The sequence below is a fragment of the Pogoniulus pusillus genome, chromosome 23 (assembly GCF_015220805.1).
Source record: "Pogoniulus pusillus isolate bPogPus1 chromosome 23, bPogPus1.pri, whole genome shotgun sequence".
In the NCBI taxonomy this organism is placed as follows: domain Eukaryota; kingdom Metazoa; phylum Chordata; class Aves; order Piciformes; family Lybiidae; genus Pogoniulus; species Pogoniulus pusillus.
The window spans coordinates 6351450-6376430 of NC_087286.1; the positions used below are offsets into that span (position 1 = coordinate 6351450).

A 24981-nucleotide genomic window follows, 5' to 3' on the forward strand; every position below is an offset into this window, starting at 1 on the left:
GTCTCCAAACTCCAGCATTCACTCTGTCACCAGCAGAAGCATGCAAGCTTCAGCTGGATACTTGACCCTTTGGAGATTTTCTGTATTATGAGTAGCTCATACCACACTGTTCCTTGCTTTGAGACCTTCAGGTGGGCTGCACCCCACCAGTACTGTTTACTAGCACCATAGAATCATAGAATCAAGCAGGTTGGAAGAGACCTCCAAGATCATCCAGTCCAACCTAGCACCCAGCCCTGGACAATCAACCAGACCATGGCACTAAGTGCCTCAGCCAGGTTTGGCTTCAACACCTCCAGGCAAGAAGACTCCACCACCTCCCTGAGCAACCCATTCCAATGCCAATCACTCTCTCTGACAACAACTTCCTCCTAACATCCAGCCTCGACCTCCCCTGGCACAACTTGAGACTGTGTCCCCTCCTTCTATTGCTGCTTGCCTGGCAGAAGAGCCCAACCCCACCTGGCTACAGCCTCCCTTCAGGGAGTTGTAGACAACAATGAGCTCTGCCCTGAGCCTCCTCTTCTGCAGGCTGCACACCCCCAGCTCCCTCAGCCTCTCCTCACAGGGCTGTGCTCCAGGCCCCTCACCAGCCTTCTCTGGACACCTTCAAGCACCTCAACATCTCTCTTGACTTGAGGAGCCCAGAACTGGACACAGCACTCAAGGTGTGGTCTGAGCAGTGCTGAGTCCAGAGGCAGAAGAACCTCCCTTGTCCTGCTGCCCACAGTGCTCCTGAGCCAGCCCAGGATGCCATTGGCTCTGCTGCCCACCTGGGCACACTGCTGCCTCATCTTCAGCCTACAATCTGCCATCACCCCCAGTTCTCTTTCTGCCTGGCTGCTCTCCAGCCACTCTGCCCCAGCTGTACGCTGGCAACCATTCTCCTTCCAGCCTGCTTTGAATTCATTGCTACCACCACAAAGTCCCACAAGCACTATGTAAGGTGTTAGTGTAAGCCAGTGAAGCAACATCAGATAAAGCTTCCTACCTCTTGGAGAGCCACCTTCAGTTTGGTAAGGAGCTGTGTGTATTGCTCGATGTGCTCTCGGATGGGTTTGTGGAGAACAGTGTACAAGGCCAGTGACATGGAGCTCTCAGAGGTGAAGTCTGTGAGGAATTGCTTCAGCACTGTCTTGTGGTGCTTCCAGACTTCACTGCAAGGTGGAGCATTGACACAAAGATTCAGTGATTACTTCTGGAAATTCCCACTCCTCTGCCTCCCAAACTTTATGTGCTTTTTCCCAGAGAGGGCATAGAAGGACTTGAAAGAGCAGGAGATAATGTGGGCCAAATACATCTGCAGAGCAAATGCACAGAAATAAGGTGCTGAGGCAAACCAAAGTTTTTATCCATCCTGCCTCTGGCCCAGAATTCTTCACAAATAGGACTCACACTCACAAATACTCAGGCTGCAGCCTGACAGTCCTAGTGGTTTGCACACTGAGAAGGTGACTCAGAGAAATGGGCTATGAACTACTGGAGAGACTCCAGTGGAAGCTGGGAAGATGCCTGGAGTATCTCTGTGAGGAGGAAAGGCTGACAGCCCTGGGGCTGTTGAGCCTGGAGAAGAGTAGTCTGAGAGGGGACCTGATCAATGCTCAGCAACAGCTGAAAGGACCATGGAGGGCAAGAAGATGAGGCCAGACTCTTGTCAGAGATGGCCAGTGAAAGGACAAGGGGCAGAGGGCACAAACTGGATCCCAGGAGGTTCCACCTGAACAGGAGAAGAAACTTCTTTGTTGGGAGGGTGCTGGAGCCCTGTCCCAGGCTGCCCACAGAGGCTGTAGATTCTCCTTCTTTGGAGAGGTTCCAACCCCCCCCCCCCCCCCAGGCCATCATGATGCTGGGCAAGCTGCTGTGGGTGCCCCTGCTTTAGCAGGGGGTTTGGACTGGATGATCTCCAGAGGGCCCTTCCAAACTCATCGTGCTGGGGTTCCATGAATCCGATCAGCTCTAGTGCTCCTGCTTTTGTTTGCTATTTCCATGAGACTGACATTATCTGGGGCAAACAGTGGAGATTTCCTGCCAGATTCCCACATTATCCTTTCTCAGATCTCAACCTTTACCTGAACCCCCAAATTTACCTCCTCTACAAAAGGAGTTGTGCATGACTAGAAAGAGATGGAGAGAGAGATGCAGAGAAAATCATACAACAGCTGCTACTGTGGCTTCAGAAGATGTCAGGGGCAGCCAGTGTGACCAGTTCAGAGGAGAGGAAGCTGGACCATGAAATAATGATGACTGTAAGATGCAATGCTTGATGCTGCTCACTCTGGTTTAGTGTCTTGACCCATACAACATTTCTATGTTCCTACCAGCTTCTTCTATGACCACTTCTCAGCCCACTCACCTTTTGCTCTTTGTGGCATGTTCAAAGCCTTGGACCACAACGTAGTTTGCAAAAGTGACAAAGTACCTGTTGGCAAGAAGAAAACAAAGACATAACCATGAGCTGAGTTAGATGTGCACACTACCTACAGGGTTCAAGTGGCAGAGGGAAGAAGCCCCTTGAAAATGCCATGTCAGGTCATAGAGTCATAGAATCAGCCAGATTGGAAGAGATCTCCAAGCTCATCCAGTCCAACCTAGCACCCAGCCCTATCCAGTCATCTAGACCCTGGCACTAAGTGCCTCATCCAGGCTTTTCTTCAACACCTCCAGGGAGCAAAGCTGGTGAAGGGTCTGGAGAATAAGTCTCATGAGGAGTGGCTGAGGGAATAGGAATTGTTTAGTCTGGAGAAAATGATGCTAGGGGAGCCCTCACCGCTCTCTACAACTCACTGAAAGAAGGTTGGGGACAGGTGGAGGTTGGTCCCCTCTCCCTGGTATCAAGTGATAGAATGAGAGGAGATGGCCTCAAGCAGCATCAGGGAAAGTTTAGGCTGGGTATTAGGAAAAAATTCTTTCCTGAAAGAGTGGTCAGACATTGGAACAGGCTGCCCAGGGAGGAGGTGGACTCACCATCCCTAGAGGTGTTCAACATGTGTGTTGACATGACACTCTGGGAGGTGGTTTAGTGGCCATGGTAGTCTCAGGCTGACTCTTGAACATGGTGACCTTAGCAGCCTTTTCCAACCAAAACAACTTCCTGCTTCTGCAATTGCACAAAGTAGGCAAAACAGACATAGCTACTCTGCTCCTCACCTTGGCTCATTCCCCTTTTTGTCCCCTTTGCCAGCTCCATGGTTTAACCACCACTATTGTCACAGGAAGTTTAAATCCCTCTGCTGTTTAGCAAAACCGTGAAGCAAACTTGCTCAGCAGTCCTGGGAAGTGAATTTGCAAAGGCTGAGCTTAGGAGATCACCTTCAGCTGAGTGAATTTCTCCTGGCTGAAGTAAACATCTCAGGTCTATATTACTGATGATAAATTCTGATCGAGGCGTCCCACACCAATGTATCCTAACTCACACTAGAGGGAGATCGAGCCATGTTTTGTCAGCAAATGCCAGGCTTTCCTCCAGAGGTGGTTTTGCTAGGTCCTGTACCATGTCCAGTCTCTATCATAGAATGGTTTAGGTTGGAAAGGACCACAAAGATCATCTAGTTTCAAGCACCTGTCATAGGCAGGGACAGGTCTCATCAGAGGTTACACCTCTCAGAGACATTTATCTGTGTATTTCAAATCCTTAAACAGCAGCTTTGCTTCTTCCTGTATCATTCCAGGAAGCATGAGACATTGTAGGATGAGGTCTGCAGAAGGTGAGTCAGCAGAGGTGGGGAAGAATCAGGCTTTCATTTCAAAATGAAGGGAAATCAGATCTTAAGATAAGCTTCTCCTCTGTTATCTGAAGCCTCAGCACATAGTTTCATCTTTTCTATGCATTTCTAAGGCAAAGCACATTCAATTCTCTGAAGAAGAGAGACCTCCTTGTGGCTTTTCTGTACCTAAGGGGATCTATAAGAAAGCTGGGAACAGACACAGCAACAGAAGAAGGGGACAGAGTGTGAAGTTGTGTCAGGGGAGGTCTAGGCTGGATGTTAGGAGGAAGTTGTTGTCAGAGAGAGTGATTGGCATTGGAATGGGCTGCCCAGGGAGGTGGTGGAGTTGCCGTCCCTGGAGGTGTTGAAGCCAAGCCTGGCTGAGGCACTTAGTGCCATGGTGTGGTTGATTGGGCAGGGCTGGGTGCTAGGTTGGACTGGCTGAGCTTGGAGGTCTCTTCCAACCTGCTTGATTCTATGATTCTATGACATTTGAGCAGGGCCTGTTGTGACAGGGCAAGGGGTGATGGTTTGAACTGAAAGAGGGAGATTCAGACTGGAGACAAGGGAGAGTTTTGTACCATGACATTGTTTTCTGTACATACTGGATGTAAAGGCTTAGAAACAAGTCTCCTTTCCAGATGATGTAGATGTCCTGGATGCAGAAGGACTCAGAGGTGCTCCATTTTTGTTTCAGTATCCAGTAATTTTCTTCTGTGAGGTTCCATAGAGCTTGAAATCGATCATTTAGGAGCTGAAAGAGCTTGAAGTTCTCCTTTCCCTTCTGGTCATTAGGCTCTTTGAGGAAGAGATGGGGGAGGGAAGATAATTAGAAAGCCTGAGTTCCATGAAATCCTGTGGAAACATTGCTCAGATCTAATGCTCAGCCCATTTTCCCCATGCAAAGCACAGGGAAAACCTTTCCAAGTAGGAATGAGATGATGATGATGATTAAGAGTTGTGTCCCTCTGACTGCTTCATGATTTATCCATGATAAAAGGTTTTACCCTTCCCATTTTGTGTGGCATGAGGCTCAACCCTGGCTCAGACACAAGCACCAGAGGAAAATTCCTGCTTCTTGCCCCAAGGGCTCTTCCCAGTCTTCTTGGAGGCTAGACCAAAGAGGAGGTGACATGAGAGGGAACCACCCCACAGGCTTAATCCAGTCATTCCACTTTTGGCCAGACAGGTTTGTGAATATTTAGATGAATTTATTTCAGTGGAGCTGCTCTCATTTAGTGCCAGCTCAGAACCTGCACCCACAGGTTTTACCTTCAAAGACAGGCATGGCTATGGACCAAGAGCAGGGAGGTGAGATGGGCACTGCTTAGGGGTCATGTAGGTGTGAGACACGTTAAGGATTTCCACACATTGTGCTGGAAACAAGCCTCAGAGTGGGTGTAGAGGCTGGTACAGGTTAGAATCTGGATTAACAGCCCAAACCCAAGAGGAACCACAATCCTAGGCTTGACATCCTATAGAGCTCACTATCTTAAATGCAACATCTCCAGACACCACTTACTCCAGCAAACCAGCCTCTAGCAAACCCTCAACCGTGGAGTCTGAGTTATAAATCCCTTCACAGGTGTCTCAAGGCTAGAACTATAGACCAAAAAAAATACAGACCTCTCCAACCTACCTGCCTGCAGCAGAGGCTTGAGGATGAGAGCATCTATCCGTGCCAGGCATGCTGAGAAGGTTTCCTCCACTTGGAGCAGAGACGCAGTTGCTTCAGCCGTGCACATGTCCTGGGTGCAACGCAGAAGGTACACATTAACTTCCCTGCAAGAGTAGCTATCTACTGAGGCTTCAGTGCTCCTCACAAGCTGCCAGCCTTTCCTGCTCTGGACAGCACACAAGGGTGCAACTGCTGTCCCCAAAAAGCATTGGGAAACGTTAGAGATGAACTACAAACCAAATAGCTCAACTCAAGCTGGTGGTGCAGAAGACCACCAAGGCTACAGCCCATTTTGCTGATGCCTCACACTCAGGATCTTCTCAGGTGAGCCACAATACCTCTTTCACATGACTGGAAGGGCCCTAAACTTCTCTATATGTGTCAATGCTGCTTAGGTGCCAGATCTGTTCTCCCAGAAGAAAATTCCTGAAGCACAAGGAAGCAAAAGATGAAGCAAAGAGCTTCTTCCCATATCTCTCACCAGTTTTCTGCCCAGCTGCCTCAGTCTGCACCTTTTGGCATTAAAAAGCTATTGTATGGACCTGCAAAGCCTTGCTAGCCAGGTCCAAACATCCAACCCTCCAGTGCACTGCTGGTGGTATGTCACAAGTGGTGCCTCCAGAAGGAAAGTTTGCCTAAAGTGGAAGTGGGCAGTGCTTGAAGAAAGGCATCAAACCCACGTGAGCAAACTCCAGGAGGTTCCTCCTTCCCAAAGAAGTCTATCAGAGGAAGTGAGCACAGCCAGCTAATGGCATGTCATAAGATACTGCTCTGGAAGATGGCCAGATGGTGAAGACACCATGGGCAGAGTCAGCTGCTCTTAGTAATGAGGATAAAAGCACTAAACTCAGAGCTGCTTTTAAATATGTGAAGCAGGACAGCAAAGGACCGAAGATGATCCTCAGCCTGATTGAGGTCCATGCTCAAGTAAGGCAACAAGGATATGGAGTTGTGCTGCAGAGATTTAGGGTGCTGCATTGGTGTCATAGAATCATAGAATCAAGCAGGTTGGAAGAGACCTCCAAGCTCAGCCAGTCCAACCTAGCACCCAGCCCTGCCCAAGCAACCAGACCATGGCACTAAGTGCCTCAGCCAGGCTTTGCTTCAACACCTCCAGCAAAAGCAACTCCACCACCTCCCTGGGCAGCCCATTCCAATGCCAATCACTCTCTCTGACAACAACTTCCTAACAACATCCAGCCTAGACCTCCCCTGCCACAACTTCAAACTGTGTCTTCTTGTTCTGTTGCTGCTTGCCTGGTAGCAGAGCCCAACCCCACCTGGCTACAGCCTCCCTTCAGGTAGCTGTAGACAGCAATGAGCTCTGCCCTGAGCCTCCTCTTCTGCAGGCTAAACAACCTCAGCTCCCTCAGCCTCTCCTCACAGGGCTGTGCTCCAGGCCCCTCACCAGCCTTGCTGCCCTTCTCCGGACACCTTCCAGCACCTCAACATCTTTCTTGAACTGAGGGGCCCAGAACTGAAGACAAAACTCAAGGTGTGTCCTGAGCAGTGATGAATCCAGGGGCAGAAGAACCTTCCTTGTCCTGCTGGCCACACTGCTTCTGAGCCAGCCCAGGATGCCATTGGCTCTGCTGCCCACCTGGGCACACTGCTGCCTCATTTTCATCTCCTCTCTACCAGCACCCCCAGCCTGGCTGCTCTCAGCCACTCAGTCCCCAGCCTGTACTGCTGCTTGGGGTTGTTGTGGCCAAAGTGCAGGACCCTGTCCTTGGCCTTGTTCAATCTCATCCCATTGGCCTCTGCCCACAAGGGGCTGTGGCCCAGTTTTGGTGTCTGAGAGAGGTGCTGCTTGGCACACGATGCTCAGATATGGTGCAGGAACCACATGAAACTGGCAGCTTGCAAAGAGTGATGGTGCCCTGGGAGGCGAGGACGAATCAGTTCTGTAGAGGTTATGCAATCACCACTTGGCTGTGGGCTTGGATCTAATTATTAATGGAGGCTTAAATCTTTGCACTGTTTCCAGGAAGAGCTAAACTGAGCCTATCTGCTGGTAGCACCCTCTAAGACATCCTGAACCTCTACCCAGATTGCTGCAAACAATAGGTGAGAGTCAGAGAGTCATTCCCTTTGTGTTAAGACATCAGGAAGTCAGACATAAAAGCTTAACCCTACTTTAAACTTCATGGGAAGAAAGATCCCAAACATCTCAGCACAGACTGTTAAAAGGTCACCAGGGTGGGGAGACTAAGTTAGGTGGGAACGTCTCCTTTTTAAGTGCCACATGTGGGTGGATTTCTTGCTAAAGAAGAGTTTGACCTTCCTAAAGTCAACAAACACTGCTTAGGAACTCCTTTTCCAGGTCATCCTGGAGCTGAGGCTGAAGAAAGGGTCATGGAACAAAGGGTGCTTTGCAGTTTGAATGTTTGGCTGACCTGAGTTTAGGCATTTCTTCAGACCCAGGCAGAAGCAACTTCCGAGATGAATAACAAGATTTTTTCTTTAGTAACCACTGCCTCTTCAAATTCATTTGTCTGAAACCCCCCAACCATCATCTCATTAGCTTGCAAGTTTTTATCCATCGAGGTCTGCATGATCATGAAGGTATTCAGTTTTTTTTTCAGGAGCACCAGCAGGACTCATCCCAGAGGAAAGATCTAAGCATGTAAACAGGTCAAAAAGCTGGAATTCAGACTCCTCCTGGTCCCTCCCAATGCAGGCAGCTGAGCCAGGAAACAAAGCAAAACACAACAGTAGCCCCAGCCAGCTCTCACCCTAGAGCACCAAGAGGACAGGAAGGACCTAAAAGTTGATTCATGCTTTTACCACCATTTAATCTCCTGTCTTGTAGACACAAAGACAAAGCTGTTTCTTGCACATCCTACAGAGCCCACTCAAGCTCGTTAGAAATGTGTAGGCACCAAGTAGCTTAATCAGTGAATAAAATCAGGCTAAATGGGTGACATCATTCCTAGTGCTTCATCAGACCAGGTAGTCACTGGGGCTGGAAGTGGCAGTTGAGTAAAAATCCAGTGGACTTAATTTATTTCAGAGTGACCTGAACAGGCTGGAGAAGTGGGCACAAGCCAACCTCATGAGGTTCAACAAGACCAACTGCAAGATCCTGCAGCTGGGCTGGGGCAATGCCAAGCACAAATCCAGGCTGGGCAGTGAGCGGATGGAGAGCAGCCCTGAGGAGAGGGACTTGGGGGTGCTGCTGGAGGAGAAGCTCAACAGGAGCCAGCAGTGTGCACTTGCAGCCCAGAAAGCCAAGCAGAGCCTGGGCTGCAGCAGCAGAAGTGTGGCCAGCAGGGCCAGGGAGGTGATTTCTCCCCCTCTACTCTGCTCTGCTGAGACCCCATCTAGAGTACTGAATCCAGCTCTGGAGCCCCCATTACAAGAGGGCTGAGGAGATGCTGGAGCATGTCCAGAGCAGGGACAGGAGGATGCTCAGAGGCTGCAGCAGCTCTGCTGTGAGCACAGACTGAAAGAGTTGGGGCTGTGCAGGTTGCAGAAGAGGAGGCTCCCAGGTGACCTTCTTGTGGCCTTCCAGGATCTGAAGGGAGCCTACAAAAAAGCTGGGGAGGGACTTTTTAGGCTCTGAGGGAGTGCCAGGACTGGGGGGAATGGAGCAAAGCTGGAGGTGGGAAGAGTCAGCCTGGCCGTGAGGAGGAAGTTGTTGAGCATGAGAGTGGTGAGAGGCTGGAATGGGTTACCCAGGAAGGTGGTTGAGGCCCCATGGCTGGAGGTGTTCAAGCAAAACCTGGATGGGACACTCAGTGCCATGGACTGGTTGATTGGCTAGGGCTGGGTGCTAGGTTGGACTGGATGAGCTTGGAGGTCTCTTCCAACCTGCTCGATTCTATGATTGCTGGCTCATGGTCATCCTGTTGTTTCACCAGGTCTCCCAGGTCTTTTTCCACAGAGTGGGGCAAATTCCTGGGTAAATTGCTGGGCTAACTGTTGCCTGAACAGGACAGTGTGGGATCATTTACTGAATGGGTGAGCAACACCAGGCAGCTTTCAAAACAGCCCTTCCGGCACCACAAAAAGACCCAAGTTGCCACATCACATCACGCCACTGACAAAGCAAGCATGACTCTCAGCCACCATTTCCAGGCTTTCTCCATCACTTCTCTGCCAACAGCATCTGCACTTTTGTTCTAGCCCAGTCAGGCAAAGAAGTTTTGAAGTTCATCAGCCAGAGAACAAAACCGACGCTGGCTCAGCCACAGAGGGGAAGGGAAACAATCAGGACCATCCAAGGGCACACAGAGGTCACATTGCACAGTCATGTGTGAGAACCTGAATGCAGGCTGCAGTGCTGCTGGAAGCACTGAGCAGAAGCCTGAGGCTGACTGTGATGTCTTCTACAGGGGGAGACAGCTTTCACTTAACTTGATCATGGAGTAGTTCAAGTTGGAAAGGACCTTAAAGAACATCTCATTCCAACCCCCTGCCAGGGGCAGGGACACCTTGCACTAGAGCAGGCTGCTGAAGGCCCTACCTAACCTGGCTTTGAACACCTCCAGGGAAAAGGCATTCACAAATCCTCTGGGCAACCTGGTTCGGCGTCTCACCACTCTCAAAGTGAAAATCATCTTCCCAATGTGCAGTTTAAATCTACCTCACTCTAGTTTCAAATCATTGGTCCTTGTCCTGTCACTACAAGCTCTTAGAAGGAGTCCCTCCCCAGCTCTACTTTAGCCCTCATCAGATATTGGAAGGCTGCTCTAAGGTCTGCCTGGAGCCTCTTCTCCAGGCTGAACAGGCACAACTCCCTCAGCCTGTCTTTGTAGAAGAGCTTTTCCAGCCCTCTGGTCATCTTTGTGGCTTCCTCTAGACCTTCTCCATCAGATCCAGGTCTTTCTTGTGTTGGAGGCACCAGAGTTGGGTGGGGTCTGACAATGAATGTGTATTTCTGTACTTGCTCCATGAAGAGCAAGGCAAAGCTTCAGCAGAGCAACTCCAAAGCCTATTCTATTTTGAGTCTGCTCTTCATGCATGGTTCTACTGATGGGCAGTCAAAACCTTTGAAGGTGGTGAACACCTGATGGCCAGAACTGCAAGTGGTATACTTCTAAGGTAGGATGTACTAGCTGTGCATGACATGATAGCTTTGGGATGAGATTTAATAAGGCCAAGTGAAGGGTTCTGCACTTTGGCCACAACAACCACAAGCAGCACTACAGGCTGGGGACAGAGTGGCTGGAAAGCAGCCAAGAGGAAAGGGACCTGGGGATACTGATAGATAGTAGGCTGAAGATGAGCCAGCAGTGTGCCAGGCAGAAAGAGAACTGGGGGTGATGGCAGATTGTAGGCTGAACATGAGCCAGCAGTGTGCCCAGGTGGGCAGAAGAGCCAATGGCATCCTGGCCTGGCTCAGGAGCAGTGTGGCCAGTGGGATGAGGGAGGTTCTTCTGCCCCTGTACTCAGCACTGCTCAGGCCACACCTTGAGTGCTGTGTCCAGTTCTGGGCCCCTCAATTCAAGAGAGATGTTGAGGTGCTGGAAGGTGTCCAGAGAAGGGCAACAAAGCTGGTGAGGGGCCTGGAGCACAGCCCTGTGAGGAGAGGCTGAGGGAGCTGGGGGTGTGCAGCCTGCAGAAGAGGAGGCTCAGGGCAGACCTCATTGCTGTCTACAACTACCTGAAGGGAGGCTGTAGCCAGGTGGGGTTGGTCTCTTCTGCCAGGCACCCAGCAACAGAAGAAGGGGACACAGTCTCAAGTTGTGTCAGGGAAAGTATAGGCTGGATGTTAGGAGGAAGTTGTTGTCAGAGAGAGTGATTGGCATTGGAATGGGCTGCCCAGGGAGGTGGTGCAGGCACCGTCCCTGGAGGTGTTGAAGCAAAGCCTGGCTGGGGCACTTAGTGCCATGGTCTAGATGACTGGCTAGGGCTGGGTGCTAGGTTGGACTGGATGAGCTTGGAGGTCTCTTCCAACCTGGTTGGTTGATTCTATGATTCTAGTTTCATCTACAAGTGGTATACTTCTAAGGTAGGGTCTGCTGGCTGTGCATGACATGACAGCTTCTAGTTTCATCTGCCAAATCAAAAACTCTAAAGCCTTTGAGGATGAAGACTTCCCCTGGCAAAATAAAACAGCTACCAGCCTGCTTTGAGCTTCCATGATGAGGATCTACCTAGGAGAACCTTTGCCAAAGTATGATACACATCTGTTTATTCTCCCTAAAGGAAGATACCAGAGAGGTGTGCAGCACAGCTCTGTAATTAAAGAGACTTGTTCTCATATTCATATATTCATTCATGTGTACTGCATGCAGTTTTGGGCTCCCCAGTTTCAGAGGGACAGGGATCTGCTGGAGAGGGTCCAGCAGAGGGCTACAAGGATGATGAGGGGACTGAGAGCTGCCTGATGAGGAGAGGCTGAGGCACCTAGGGCTGTTTAGTCTGGAGAAGACTGAGAGGGGATTTAATAAGTGTTTATAAACACCTGAGGGCTGGGGGTCAGGAGTGGGGGAACAGGCTCTGCTCACTGCTCCCTTGGATAGAACAAGGAGCAGTGGATGGAAGCTGCAGCACAGGAGGTTCCAGCTCAACACAAGGGGGAACTTCTTCACTGTAAGGGTCCCAGAGCACTGGCACAGGCTGCCCAGAGAGGTTGTGGAGTCTCCTTCTCTGGAGCCTTTCAAGACCTGTCTGGATGTGTTCCTGTGTGATCTGTGCTAGATTGTGTGGTCCTGTTCTGTCAGGGGGGTTAGACTCGATGATCTCCTTGGGTCCCTTCCAACCCCTAATATCCTGTGAGACCACAGCTGGAGGCCCTCTGCTGTGAGCCCCTAATATCCTGTGATCCAGGTAGAAGCAGGGAAAAGACCTTGAGAAACTACATCAGTAGGAGTCCCCAGATCCATGTGGTTCTTCATGCTCTTAGCCTGTCTGCTGAGTGTGACAATGAGACCAGAAAAAATACAAAATAAAGGGGCTGTAAAGCTAAACCCAACCTAAAGTGGTGGTTGAGCATCCAATAGGTATGAGCATTTTAAAGGCTTAGAAGCATTCCTCCTCAACAGGGTCTGTCCAAAGCTTCTAAATGCATGTTTCAGCAAGAAAATACATATCTTGAGCAGCCTCAACAGGAAATGGTCAGAAGGGTGGCTAGAACAGACAGGAAACCAAGAGACATCCTGCTGGCATCCTGAGCCTCATCATCTGCATTTCACAGACCTCTTTCTGCTTTGGAGTCTGTAGCTCTGAGGCAGTTGTTGCACCAGGAAAATGTCTGGAAAGCCCCCATAGGTGTTGAGGTCTGACACAAGGCTTCTCATGGAAACACACTCTAGTATTAACAGCCTTATCAGCTTCTCTTCATTAAGGAACAAACTGGACATCCACAGGAGGACTATCCATTTTCCATCTTCCTCTTGGGAATCTCCCTCTGTGCTGATGTCAGCAAAGCCATTTCTCAGATGGGAGAAACCTGTCATGGACTGTGGCAGACTTGGGGAAGGCATTTTAATATGCAGCCAGGTGGGATGTCCATGGCAAGGCCATGTTTGCTGTAGCCCTCCTTCAGCTCTTCTCTTTCTCTACATCAGCCATTCTAGAAGCCACCCTGATTTTTGTAGGTCTTCCAAACTCATCCATCCTTACAATTCATAAGCTTTTGACTACCAAATGACTCAAAGATGAGGCCAGTCCATCCCTTTGTCAGCCCTCAAAAAAACCCTCTTTCCCCTGTCTTTTAAGAGTCAAGTCATTGCATACATGCAGCTGAAAAGAATCACAGAATCGAGCAGGTTGGAAGACACCTCCAAGCTCATCCAGTCCAACCTAGCACCCAGCCCTGGCCAATCAACTAGACCATGGCACTAAGTGCCTCCCTACCACAGCCCATGGCAAATAGAGAGGGAAGACCTCATTGCCTTCTACAGCTACCTCCAAGGAGGTTAGAGCAAAGTGGGGGTCAAGTCTGTTCTCACATGCCACAAGTGACAGAACAAGAGGAAATGGTCTCAAGTTGTGCCAGAGGAGGTTTGGGTTGGATACTAGGAAAGAATTCTTCACAGGAAAGGTTGTCTAGCCCTGGAATAGATTGTGCAGGGAAGTGGTGGAGTCACCATGCCTCACCCAACCACTCACTCAGAGCTTACAATCCCATTACTACCACTGAGCTACAGTAAACTACATCCCTCAGCACCACATCCACACATCTTTTAAAGCCCTCCAGGGACAGTGACTCCACATATGAAAGAGGTGGGATGTCCTCATTCAATTAATAGTGCTAGCTCAGAATCCATGAACTCAGGAGCTTTAACACCATGGGGACAACTTCTGATGGCCAACAGTGAGACACTGCTCCTGTTTCTGTCCCAAACTTTGCTGCTTTTCTATAGGGACAATTATCCTCCCACATCCTAATTGTGTTTCCAAACAACTTTCCCCCCTCATGTGTCACGTTCCAGCTGAGGCTGCATTCAGGCTGACACAAAGACCACCCTGTCATGTGGAAACACAATCCCAGACTTTGTTTAACCAACACCAACACACTGGATCAAATGCTCTCATTCAGGCTCTGCTCTTGTTCAGCCTCAGATTGGATTGAATTAGTGTCCAACTCTTTGGAGCCACCTCATAAGCAGAGAGAAGCACTAAGTGTGTGAGTTAAGAGGTAATTGGGAATAAATGGAGCAGCAAGACAATAAAACCTCAGATCCCAAGAAAGCCTTTGCAGCACAAAAGAAAAAAAAAAGAGAGAAGAAAAGAGGAAGCAGTTATTTGGATCTTGGGTTAGGCTTTAGTATGGAGTGTGCTTTATCATGCAGGTGCTGGTTGACATCTGAACGTGAGCCATCAGTGTGCTCAGGTGGCCAAGAAGGCAAACAGCATCTTGGCATCAGTCACAAATAGTGTGGCCAGCAGGAGCAGGGAAGGGATTGCTCCCTCGACTGGGCACTGCTGAGTACCTCAAACCCTGGGGTCATATTTGGGCCACTCACTTCAAGAAAAACACTGAGGGGCTGGAATGTATCCAGAGAAGGGCAATGAAGTTGATGAGGGATCTAGATACAAGTCTTGGGAGGAGCAGCTGAGGGACCTGAGATTGCTTAGTCTGGAGAAAAGGAGGCTGAGCAGAGACCTTTTGTCTCTCTCTGAATCCAACAAGGAGGTTTGAGCCAGGTGGGAGTTGGTCTCTTTTCTTCAGCATCAAGTGATAGAATGAGAGGAAATGGCCTGAAATTATACCAGGTGATGTTTAGGTTGGATATTAGGAAAAACTTCCTTCCTGCAAGAGTAGCCAGACAGTGAGAAGGTCGATTCAATCCAGCCTTAGTGAGGTGAGTAACCCTTTGGGCATGCCTGGTTCCTGTCCACTAACTGCAGAATTAAACAGCTCAAAAGTCTTTCCCAAGCAAAAATGATTCTATGAAATAAGACCCTTCATTTGTTGACAGCTAAGGCTGGAGGAGTCAACTGCAGTTAAGGACATCAACCAGCCTTTGCAAACAGCAAGGCAAGTATGGCAAGGCCCACAGGTGAGGTGTTTACTTAGTGGTTTAATCCTCTATGGCCTGGTAGCTCCCAGTGTCATTATTGTTATCACTTACAAGCGGCTTATGGGTGCAGAATCATAACTGCTTTGACCCAGTAACTCCACAGAAGGACTTGGAGTTACTGGATGAAACTTCAAAGCAGATCTGAAGCAACAACAGGTTGTCTGGAGGCAGCATAGAAAAGAAGATCATGAGAAGAAAATGGGAGATGCCCCATCCCTGGCACCACTCCAGGTCAGATTGTTTGGGGCTCTGAGCAGCCTGTTCTAGATGTAGACATCCCTGCAGACTGCAGGGGGACTGGAATAGACAACCTTAAAAGATCATCCAACCCAAAGCATTCCATGACTCTAAGTCTGCCCTAGAAGACCTAGGATGTGACCTGTGCAAAGTTTAGACATGTCACATCATCCTCGACACCTGCCAGACAGAGAGCAGGGCTGAAATCACAGAATGGCAGAATCACAGACTGTCAGGGGCTGGAAGGGACCCCCAAAGCTCATCCAGTCCAACCCTCTTGCCAGAGCAGGAGCACCTAGAGCAGATCACACAGGATCACAGCCAGGCAGGTCTTGAATATCTCCAGAGAGGGAGACTCCATAACCTCCCTGGGCAGCCTGTTCCAGTGCTCTGTCACCCTCACAAGGGAAAAAAAATCCTTCTTATGTTTAAATGAAACTTCCTATGCCTCAGCTTCCAGACACTGCTCTCTGTCCTGTCATTGGGCACCACCCAGCAGAGCCTGGCTCCAGCCTCCTGGCACTCACCTTTACCTATTGATAAACATTGATGAGGTCACCTCTCAGTCTCCTCCCAGCAGCACAGCCCCAGCTCCCTCAGGATCTTCTCATAAGAGATGTTCCATTCCCTTCAGCATCTTTGTGGTTCTGCACTGGACTCTCTCAAGCAGCTCCATGTCCCTCTTGGACTGGGAGGCGCAGAACTGGGCAGAGTACTCCAGATGTGGCCTCATCAGGGCAGAGTAGAGGGGCAGGAGAACCTGCCTTACAAAGGAACAGGAATGCCTTACAAAGGGATGGGAATGCCTTACAAAAGAACAGGAATGCCTTACAAAAGAACAGGAATGCCTTACAAAAGAACAGGAATGCCTTACAAAAGAACAGGAATGCCTTACAAAGGGATGGGAATGCCTTACAAAAGAACAGGAATGCCTTACAAAGGGACTGCAATGGATAAAGACTTGCTTGGATTAGGTGAATTCTTGCACTCAGCCTTGGTCTTTCTATTTGAGTCCCTTAAACTGGGTCTTGTCTAGAATATCAACAGCAAACCTAAGTGAAGGGGTGGCAAATTTTACTTCTTCTCTGCTCTAGTGCACAAGGCCTTTACCAAAGGCTGAGTGTAGCAGGAAGCTTCAAGTATTTCACCCAAGGAAGCTTCTAGTGTTTCACCCAAGTCTTCAGGTCCTCTTGGAGGACAAGTTACAAGGTACTGAAGGCAGGACAGACCTGCACAGAGTCACCTGTACCTCCTAACCTCTGATCACTCAGAGACACCCCAGTGCACTGAGGTGCTTGAGCATCCAAGCCTGGGCCCTTTGATGACCTGAAGAGCTGGTCAGTGCTCTGACAAAACTGTTTCACAAGACAGTTCCTGTTTGTTGAGCCCAAGGTGCTTTGCCTGAGCCCTCTCCAATTCAACAGGAATGTAAACAATACCCAAGCAGGCCAGGCCAGTAGTCTAGCTGGTCTGGCAGTAAGAATAAGAGCTGTGCTTCAGAGGATGTAAGCTTGGCCACTTCTTTAGGTCCTCTTACCTTCCTCCAACAGCCAAGCGTTGCAGTAGATATCTCAAAGGGGTGCAACCCTTTTCCTAGTGTCTACCTGTAGACAGGTAGTCTCTGAATGTATCTTAGAATCACAGAACCATTAGGTTTAGAGAAGACCTCTAAGATGAAGCCTAACCCTCAACCCAACACCACTGTGCCTGGTAAACCACATCCTGAGGTGCCACGATCCCTCCTCTGATGCTGTTTGCCTCCGTAAGACATTGCTAAATGGAAGGCAGGGTCTTGAAGGACAAATCCACCTGGTGTCCTTGCACAGCCTCAAAAATCTTGCCATGCAGCTTATTGGGAACTGAAGCCATTGCAGTAGCCCTAATGAAACTACCAAGTTCAGGGAGCAGCTGTGAGGTCAAGGAAGCTTCCAGACCACAGGAAATTTCCGCAGACAAAGATAATTGCCTTGGTTGGGGTCCAGAACAAACTAAGCCAAAGGTTAAAACAATCCCTCCTTTGAAATGCAGCTCCTCCTCAGATGACTCTAAACACGTAGCTGCCTGGACCTTTTCAAAAGCCTTCAGTCTGTTGCTCTTCTCCTGTAATTGTGCCTTTGACCCAGACGTTTCATTTCACACCTAAGACACCTGCAAGCATCTGACCGCTTGCAGGAACCTCAGGAAGCCTCTCAGCCTCTCTCACCATGACTAATTGGTTGGGTATTCCTTTCTTTACTCCAGCCTGACTGCTGGCTTTCCAGCCTTACTTCATCAGGCTTGTATTGCCAGGTGAGACTGGCACGGGTGGAAATCCTTCCCCCAAAACAGGAGCAAGCCTCAACACACACAGGAGCAAGCAGCTGCCTGCAGGAGAAGGACCACAAGCCTACAAGCTGCTCCAGCATCTCTTTCTGGAAAGCACAAGGCAATGGCAGAGGAGCTAATGCCTACACCACCCTGGGAATTAAACACCTCAAAGACCATGCACCCTCTCCATTTAAGGCCAACATGTGGCCTAGATGAAGCACAGGGGTGCATGGGCTTGCATTTTACACCCCAAGAAAATAAACTCCATGCATCCAGTCCTTTGTACAGTAGAAAACACTCCCAAACTTTACTCTGCCTCAGAACTTTTACTCAAAGCACATTGCCTTCAACAGTCCCTTCAGCCTGCTAAGGCTGATAGAATCATAGAGCACTTTGGGTTGGAAAAGACCTTTAAGGTCAAGTCCAACCATTAATCCAGACAGATCACTACTAAGCCATGGCCCTCAGCACCATATCTTCATGGTTTATCAATCCTCCCAGGGATAGAGACTCCACCACTGCCTTGGGCAACCCAGTCCAGGGCTTGAAAACACTCAAGGGGAAAAAAAAAATTGTTTTTCTTGTCCAGCCTAAAATTTCCCATGGTCCAGACTGAGGCTGTTTCCCCTTGTCCTATTGCTTGTTCCTTGGCAGAAGAGATCAACCCCCACCTGGCTCCAGTCTCCTTTCAGTGAGTTGTAGAGAGACAGAAGCCTGATCTAGGGTAGGGTGTCCCTGCCCATGGCAGGGGGGTTGGAACTGGATGATCATTGTGGTCCCTTCCAACTCTGACTGATTCTTTGATTCCATGATTCCATGATTCTAAGGTCTCCTCTCCTTCTCTCCAGGTTAAACAATCCCACAAGACCTGTGCTCTAGACCCTCCACCATCTTCATTGCCCTTCTCTGGATGTGCTCCAGCACCTCAGTAGCACAGAATCATGGAATGCTAGAGGTCAGAAGGAACCTCTGGAGATTATCAAGCAGGCTCACCTGGAGCAAGTTGCACATCTTTCTTGCAGTGACCTTAAACCCCTTCTGTGGGTGGCTAAACCTAAACCCCAAGCCTTAGGACCAATGGGAACCCAAGCAACCACCAAACAGCAGTCACTGAACCCCAAAAGTAACCAACGTGCAGAGCACCCTACCTTGCATAAGGCAACCAATTAAAACTCCCTCTGGCCAACACTCCAGCAGGCAGCTCCTGCCCGAGCTTCTGAAGCGCTCTGCGCTCACCCAGCTGCCGCCGCTCTCCCCTCCCACCTCTCCCTCCCACATCCAGCCACCTCCTTTGCTGAAGCACAGATCTGGGCCTGTTCATGAGGCCAGACACCCACAGAGCCCAGGGAGACAGTTACGAAATGTGTGCAAATAGAGAGCTGCTAAAAGATTGCTCTTTGCCTTCTTGCTTGTTTTGCTGGAAGGAGGCAGAATGTTGTGCCCTGTGCTCTTGGAGCTGATGGCTCGAGGAAACTCAAAGGTGCAGGCAGCTAAAAAAGGGGAAGAGGACAAGGTGGGATTTGCTCTGTGCAGGAGGTGTTTCTCTGCTCTGATCTCTTTTCACCTACAGAACGTTCCCAGAGCACAGAATCACAGAAACATCCACCTTGGAAAAGCCCCTCAGGATCACCAAGTTCAACCTATAGCTTTACCCTACAAGATTCACCTTAAACCATAGCCCTAAGCACCACATCCAAACCACCCTTAAACACAGCCAGGGTGGGTGACTCCACCACCTCCCTGGGCAGCTCATTCCAGTCCCTGACCACTCTCTCCCTGAAAACCTTTTTCTTAATATCCAATCTAAACCTCCCCAGTCTCAGCTTGAGGCCATTCCCTCTTGTTCTATCTCCAATTACCTGTGAGAAGAACCCAGCTCCAGCCTCTCCACAGCGTCCCTTCAGGTAGTTGTAGACTGCAATGAGGTCTCCCCTCAGCCTCCTCTTCCTCAAACTGAACAGCCCCAGCTCCCTTAGATGCTCCTCATAAAATTGTCAAGTGAATTAGTGTGCTAAATTAAGGTCCTCCTGTGTTTTCTCCTTGTCCTGACAGTCTCTGCTGTTGTCCTTGCCAGTCTCTGCTGTTGTCCTGCCAGTCTCTGCCCTTGTCTTTGCCAGTCTCTGCTGTTGTCCTGCCAGTCTCTGCCCTTGTCTTTGCCAGTCTCTGCCCTTGTCCTGCTGGTGTGCTGGCTGCAGCTTGCAGACGGAAACCCTGGGAAACAGGAGGCTTCCTGCTATTCAGAGCCTGTGACAGCCTGCACGTGATGCATGCAAAGCCTGGCTTCTGCTGGCCCTCAACCAGCAGTGACTCTTCCCCCCCCCCCCCCTCCCCCCTTCTGAAAAGAAAAACATAACAAAGACCCAGGTCCATCCATCAGGAGAACCTTGAATCCTCCCCAGCCCATCTATTACAGCCCAGCTCCCACCCAGCCTCCCAAAGCACCAAAGCATTTCTCCAACTGATCCCAAATTATTATGAAATCACAAAATGGTTTGGGTTGGAAGAGACCTTAAGGATCATCGACTTCCAACCCCCCTGCCATGGGGAGGCACACCTCCCACTAGACTAGATTGCTAAAGGCATCATCCAAACTGGCTTGGAGCACCTCCAGGGAGGGGGCACCCACAGCCTCCCTGGACAACCTGTTGCAGTGTCTCACCATCCTCCCAGCAAAGCATTTCTAATCTCCAGTCTAAAATCCTCACAAGCATTTTTGTTCAGGCAGCAGCTGCCACCATGTATTTGCTCTCCACACCAGAAAAAGGAGATCTGCTGCCCAACAACACCCCCATGCCCTCCCCTTCTGCTTTAGAGCACGAACAAAGCCCCATTCTTTCTTTCCCAGACACTCTAACATGTTCCCATTCAGCAGCTTCCCTACTCCCTGGCTCTGTCTTTTTAAGGAACTGTTGTAACTTACTTCAGGCTGAGGGATCAGGACAAGCTGAGGATGTTCAGGGTAGAACAAGGAGCCAAGAGAGGCTTCAATCACCTCTTGTTCAGAGAGGTTCTTCTGTTGTCTTCACTTCTTTCCCACTTCTCCTGACTCCTGGGGTCTTTTTAGAGAGCAATTTGCCCATAACTCACTGTCTGCCTCAAGACAATGTTTGACAGCAGGCAGCAACACTCAAGAGCAGCAATCCTTTTGCACAGCAGGAAACACCAGCAGGGAAGGATGCAGCCAGGGAATGGAAAGGATGAGTGAGCAATGATCTCACTGCCAGGCTCCTACCTGCTCTACAGGCTGCAAAGTCAAAGAGCTGGTGATTAGGACTTAAGCATAATTCCAGGGCTTTTGCTCCCAGTCCAAAACTTGGAATGTAATCAGATTTTCCATATCCTTGAAGAACAAGGAGACTAGACAGCAGACAGGTGCCTCAAGTCCTTTCAACTTAGGTGGTTGAGCCCAGAAGTGATTTCCAAGCCTCCAGATCCTGGGTGGATGGAGGTGTCTCTGGCAGACCTTATGATAATGGCTACACTCCAAAAAAGAATGGAGAGTTTCAGACATTTCCCTATTGAGTGTGAAAGTTTGGGAGTCTCCATCTCCCCAAATCCTGGCATGAAAATCCAAGGATCTCTGCTCCATGTTGGATAAGACAGACACTGGAGAGCCCACCTTACACCTAATGTCTTCTGGTTCAAACCAGTAACTGCCTTTGGGTCTGGGCCTTCAACTCAGCTTTGTGTCCTGCCCCTGAAGAGTTTTGGTGAAGTGGTCATCAAACCATGCCATGAAGTGTCGTGTCCACAGGTTTCTTGAACACCTGCAGGGCTGGGGACTCCACCACCTCCTTGGGTAGCCTGTTCCAATCCCTGCCCACTCTTGCAACAAAGAAATTTATGCTCATTTTTGCTAGACCAGGTTGCTCAAAGCCACCTGGCTTTGAACACTTCCAGGGGTGGGACATCCATGACTTCTCTGGGCAACCTCTTCCAGGCACAGCAAACTGGCATGCAACCAGTTGCAAGCAAAGAAAACCATTCACTCCCTTAGAAATACCAAACTGATCAAGAAAGTTGGAAGAGGAGGAGTCCATCTTGCTCCTTCCACTTAGGGATTTTAGCCATGAGAACACAGACCTCCACCAAATCTCTCTCCAGTTTGTACCCCATGCCAAAAGATCTCCTTCCATAGACTCACAGAATGGATTGGCTTGGAAGAGCTCTCTGTCATCTAATCCAACCCCTCTGCTGTGTGCAGGGGCACTTTTTGCTGGATTAGGCTGCTCAAAGCCCCATGCAACCTGACTTTGAACGTTTCCAGCAATAAGGCATCTACAACTCCTCTAGGCAACTCGTTCTAATGTCTCAGTGCCCTCACGCCAAAGTGTCTCACCACCCTCAATTTCCTCTAAATACAGCTTCCCTGTTGCCTTTTCCATCAAGGACATTTTGTTTTGTTTTGGCTAAGGCCTCTTTATAGTCCAGTTTCTGCTGAAACTAGGTCCCGAGCAAATTCTTGACTTGTGGGGACACTGGTGCTGAACCAGCTCTGTTGGCCAGGGCACAACCACCTCAGGTTACAAGAACCAACCATTCTTGAAATAGCTGCTTTATGACTCACTCAGTTACAAGAATGTCCTTGACTCTACAAGCTCTGATATGGGATTATTGAATCATGGCCCAGAGGAGCAGCAGCACACAGCCTGCAGCCTCCCTTCCCTCAGCATCAGTCAGTGAAGCCTCAGCTTCTGCTTACCTCCAGGGAAAGGTTGTTTGAAGATGTGAGGAAAGTCAAAGAATGGTATCCCAGCATGGCTGAGGTTGGAAGGGAACTTTGCAGATCATCAAGTCCAGCTCCCCATGCTAAAATAGGTGCTCCAGGATCACAACGTCCAAGCAGGTTTGGAATCTCTCCAGAGAAGAGGACTCCAGCACCTCTCCAGGCAGCCTCATCCAGAGCTCCAGCATTTCTAAGTCAAGATGGTTCTCCTTATCTAGTTTTAGACAAGACAGTTCCTCCTAGCACAAATCCCAGTATCACCCAGCTTGCTTTTTCTTCCAGAAAGCTACTTTAAAATTCAGCAGCTTCATTTGCCCCTCAAGACACTCCAAGAGTTTAGGATGCATGTTGGTGTCAAGAAGACTGAGTTAAGAGATGAAAGAGACAACACAAATCCAAGGTGGCACTAGGGCCATAATCCCAGCTAGCATCAACCTGATATTTTTGCTGCCATCCTATTGCCATGCCACAGGATCTTTGGCAAAGAAAGGGGCACTCAGAGCTTGGAGCTCGTTGGATCTGTTAGACTTCATCCAGCTAAGGATCTAACACAGCAGCACCCACCCCAGACAGGACCACCAAGCTGACACACTCACATTCACTCACCCAGAGGACTCCAGCGTGGAGGTGGATGTCTACTCAAGCACGTACTCCAACTCGTGTGCCTTGCAAGCCCAGAAGCAGGGTATTTGTACATGCCAATGAGAAACTATGCATGGAAACAGGAGCTAAGTGTGCAATTACTCATATCTCATGCAAAAGAAGTTTCACAATCTCCTTGACAATCAAACTCGTCCCAGCTCCTTTCACCACACGAGGATAGTCCCTACAGGATAAGGCAGGCATGCAGGGCAGGAGCAAGGAATGAGAAACTGGGACCAACAATGGATACAGATGTGTCTTCTTCTGCTGAGCTACCACCCACCCAGAGATCAGATGCTTCTAGAAACTCTCCAGGCTGACATCAGTATGTCCAGAAGACTGTGGGTATCAAGCACTGCAAGCAGTCATGTGTCTGCAATAGTAATCCTGTCCATAAGAGATGGGGAGGACAGTCAGACAAGACCAGGGACAGATCTCAGCACAAGACTGGCCAGGAGCAGGCACAGAACAAGCATAAGAAGAGAACATGGAAAAGTTCTTCATGTGCACTTAACACTTCCCTTGCCATGCTCATTTCTTTATGTAAGAAAGGCCCTCACAGGTTTGAGGAACTGCTTCTTCCTACAACCTCCTCTGTGTCAGAGAGAGCTCAAATGTTACAGTGCTGTTGCCACAGAGACTCTCAGCTTGAGGAGTCAAGAGTTAATCCTTGGAAGTGTGCAGAGTCTAAGCACTTCAGCCTTACTTGAGCTTACATGACCTAAATACCATGGCCCCAGCTGTTTACATGACCTTTGACAAGTCCACTCCACCTGTATGCTCTCTTCTGTTAGACAGCAGCTGGTCCTGGTGCCATCTATGATGACATCTCCATGCAATGCCTGCTCTATGGCAGACAGTTCTTTAAGCACCAGCATTGTCAAAGCTCAATCATCAGCAGAAGCCTATAACAGGTTTAAGTCATCCAAGGCATTGACAAGACCCTGGACAGACAGTAGCTGTTGGCTGATGGCCTTTAACCAGGTAGCATCTGGTTCTTTTTAGAGCGAAGAAGAGCTGGGAAGGGGCAAAACCACACAGAAGCAGACTGGTCACCGACACAAGGGGTGAAACATTGGCCCTGATCCAAGGAGCAGAAAGTACCCAAGAGTAACAGGTCTCCTTGTGCCTGTTAGTCAAGCTGTACCAGTTCTTTAGCCTGTTGGACAAACTCCAGCTGCAACGAGGTGGTGCTGAAACTACACCAGAAGCTGCACCGACTGGTCCCTTCCTCCCCTCATCCTACACAGTACTACACAGTGCAGAGGATGAGGCTGCCAAGGTAGGAGAACTAGATGGCCACGGTGGGGATGGTCACCATTTCAAGGTGTGTGTCCCTCCACGTGATCTGTGGTATTTGCTTCTACACTGAAGGCAGAGGGATAAAGCAGCATCTGCCCTTAGCTACCAACCAAAGCTCAGCATGCTACATTGCTCTCAGAGCTTTGGAAAGCCTGGATGTTCACAAACACTTTGGGAAGCTATCAAGCACCTCTGCTATCAGAGCGAGCCCCACACCATGTCCAAAGACACCAAAGACATTTGAGGCACCATATGAAGAAGCAGTCAAGCAATTCTAACTCTTCCTCCACATAACCAACCAGACAGAAACACCAGTCCTTAGAGCAGCCTCTCTCAACAGGGACAGCTGACCAGACCAAGGAATCCACTGGGTCTCTACTTGAGGATTACATCTCTGGAACAACTCAGGCAAAGAAGGAAGCATTCTCTGAATAAACCCAGGATGCTTATTTGGTTTTAAGGAGGAAAAATGGCCTAAATTCCAAACTATGTGTTGCCCTGTGGTAGCTTGTCTGACCAAAGGCCTTGCTAAAGAGGAGAACTGCCTCTAGAACTGCAGAATGGTGGGAATTCGAACAGGCCTCTGCAGGTCATCCAGCCCAACCCCCCTGCTAAAGCAGGGCACCCACAGCAGCTTGCTCAGCATCACAATGCCCAGGGCGGGTTGGAATCTCTCCACGGGAGACTCCACAAACTCTCTGGGCTGCCTGGCACACTCTTCCATCATGCTCACATGGAAGAATTTCCTCCTCATCTTCAGAAGGAAGACCCTGGGTTGCAGTTTGTGCCTGTTACCCTTTGCCCTGTCCCTGAGCACCACTGACAAGAGTCTGGCTCCAGCCTCTTGACCCCCGTGGTCCCTTTATCTCTTGCTGAGCATTAATCAAATCCCCTCTGGGTCTGCTCTTC

General features: G+C 49.5%; 1 protein-coding gene across 6 annotated transcripts in view; it reads right to left on the minus strand.

Moving 5' to 3' along the window:
* Positions 1-24981, minus strand: part of ALS2CL (ALS2 C-terminal like) — a 79139-nt gene that overhangs the window by 34139 nt on the left and 20019 nt on the right. For 5 of the 6 annotated variants that reach the window (XM_064162416.1, XM_064162415.1, XM_064162419.1 and 2 more), the window contains 4 exons: positions 5344-5452; positions 4310-4502; positions 2354-2419; positions 992-1157 (listed from right to left, as the gene is read on the minus strand). In XM_064162416.1, the coding sequence (XP_064018486.1) occupies positions 992-1157; positions 2354-2419; positions 4310-4502; positions 5344-5452 (534 nt within the window). Of the gene's footprint in view, positions 1-991; positions 1158-2353; positions 2420-4309; positions 4503-5343; positions 5453-18550; positions 18620-24981 lie in introns of those variants that run through there. The other variant, XM_064162418.1, reaches the window with a different exon arrangement.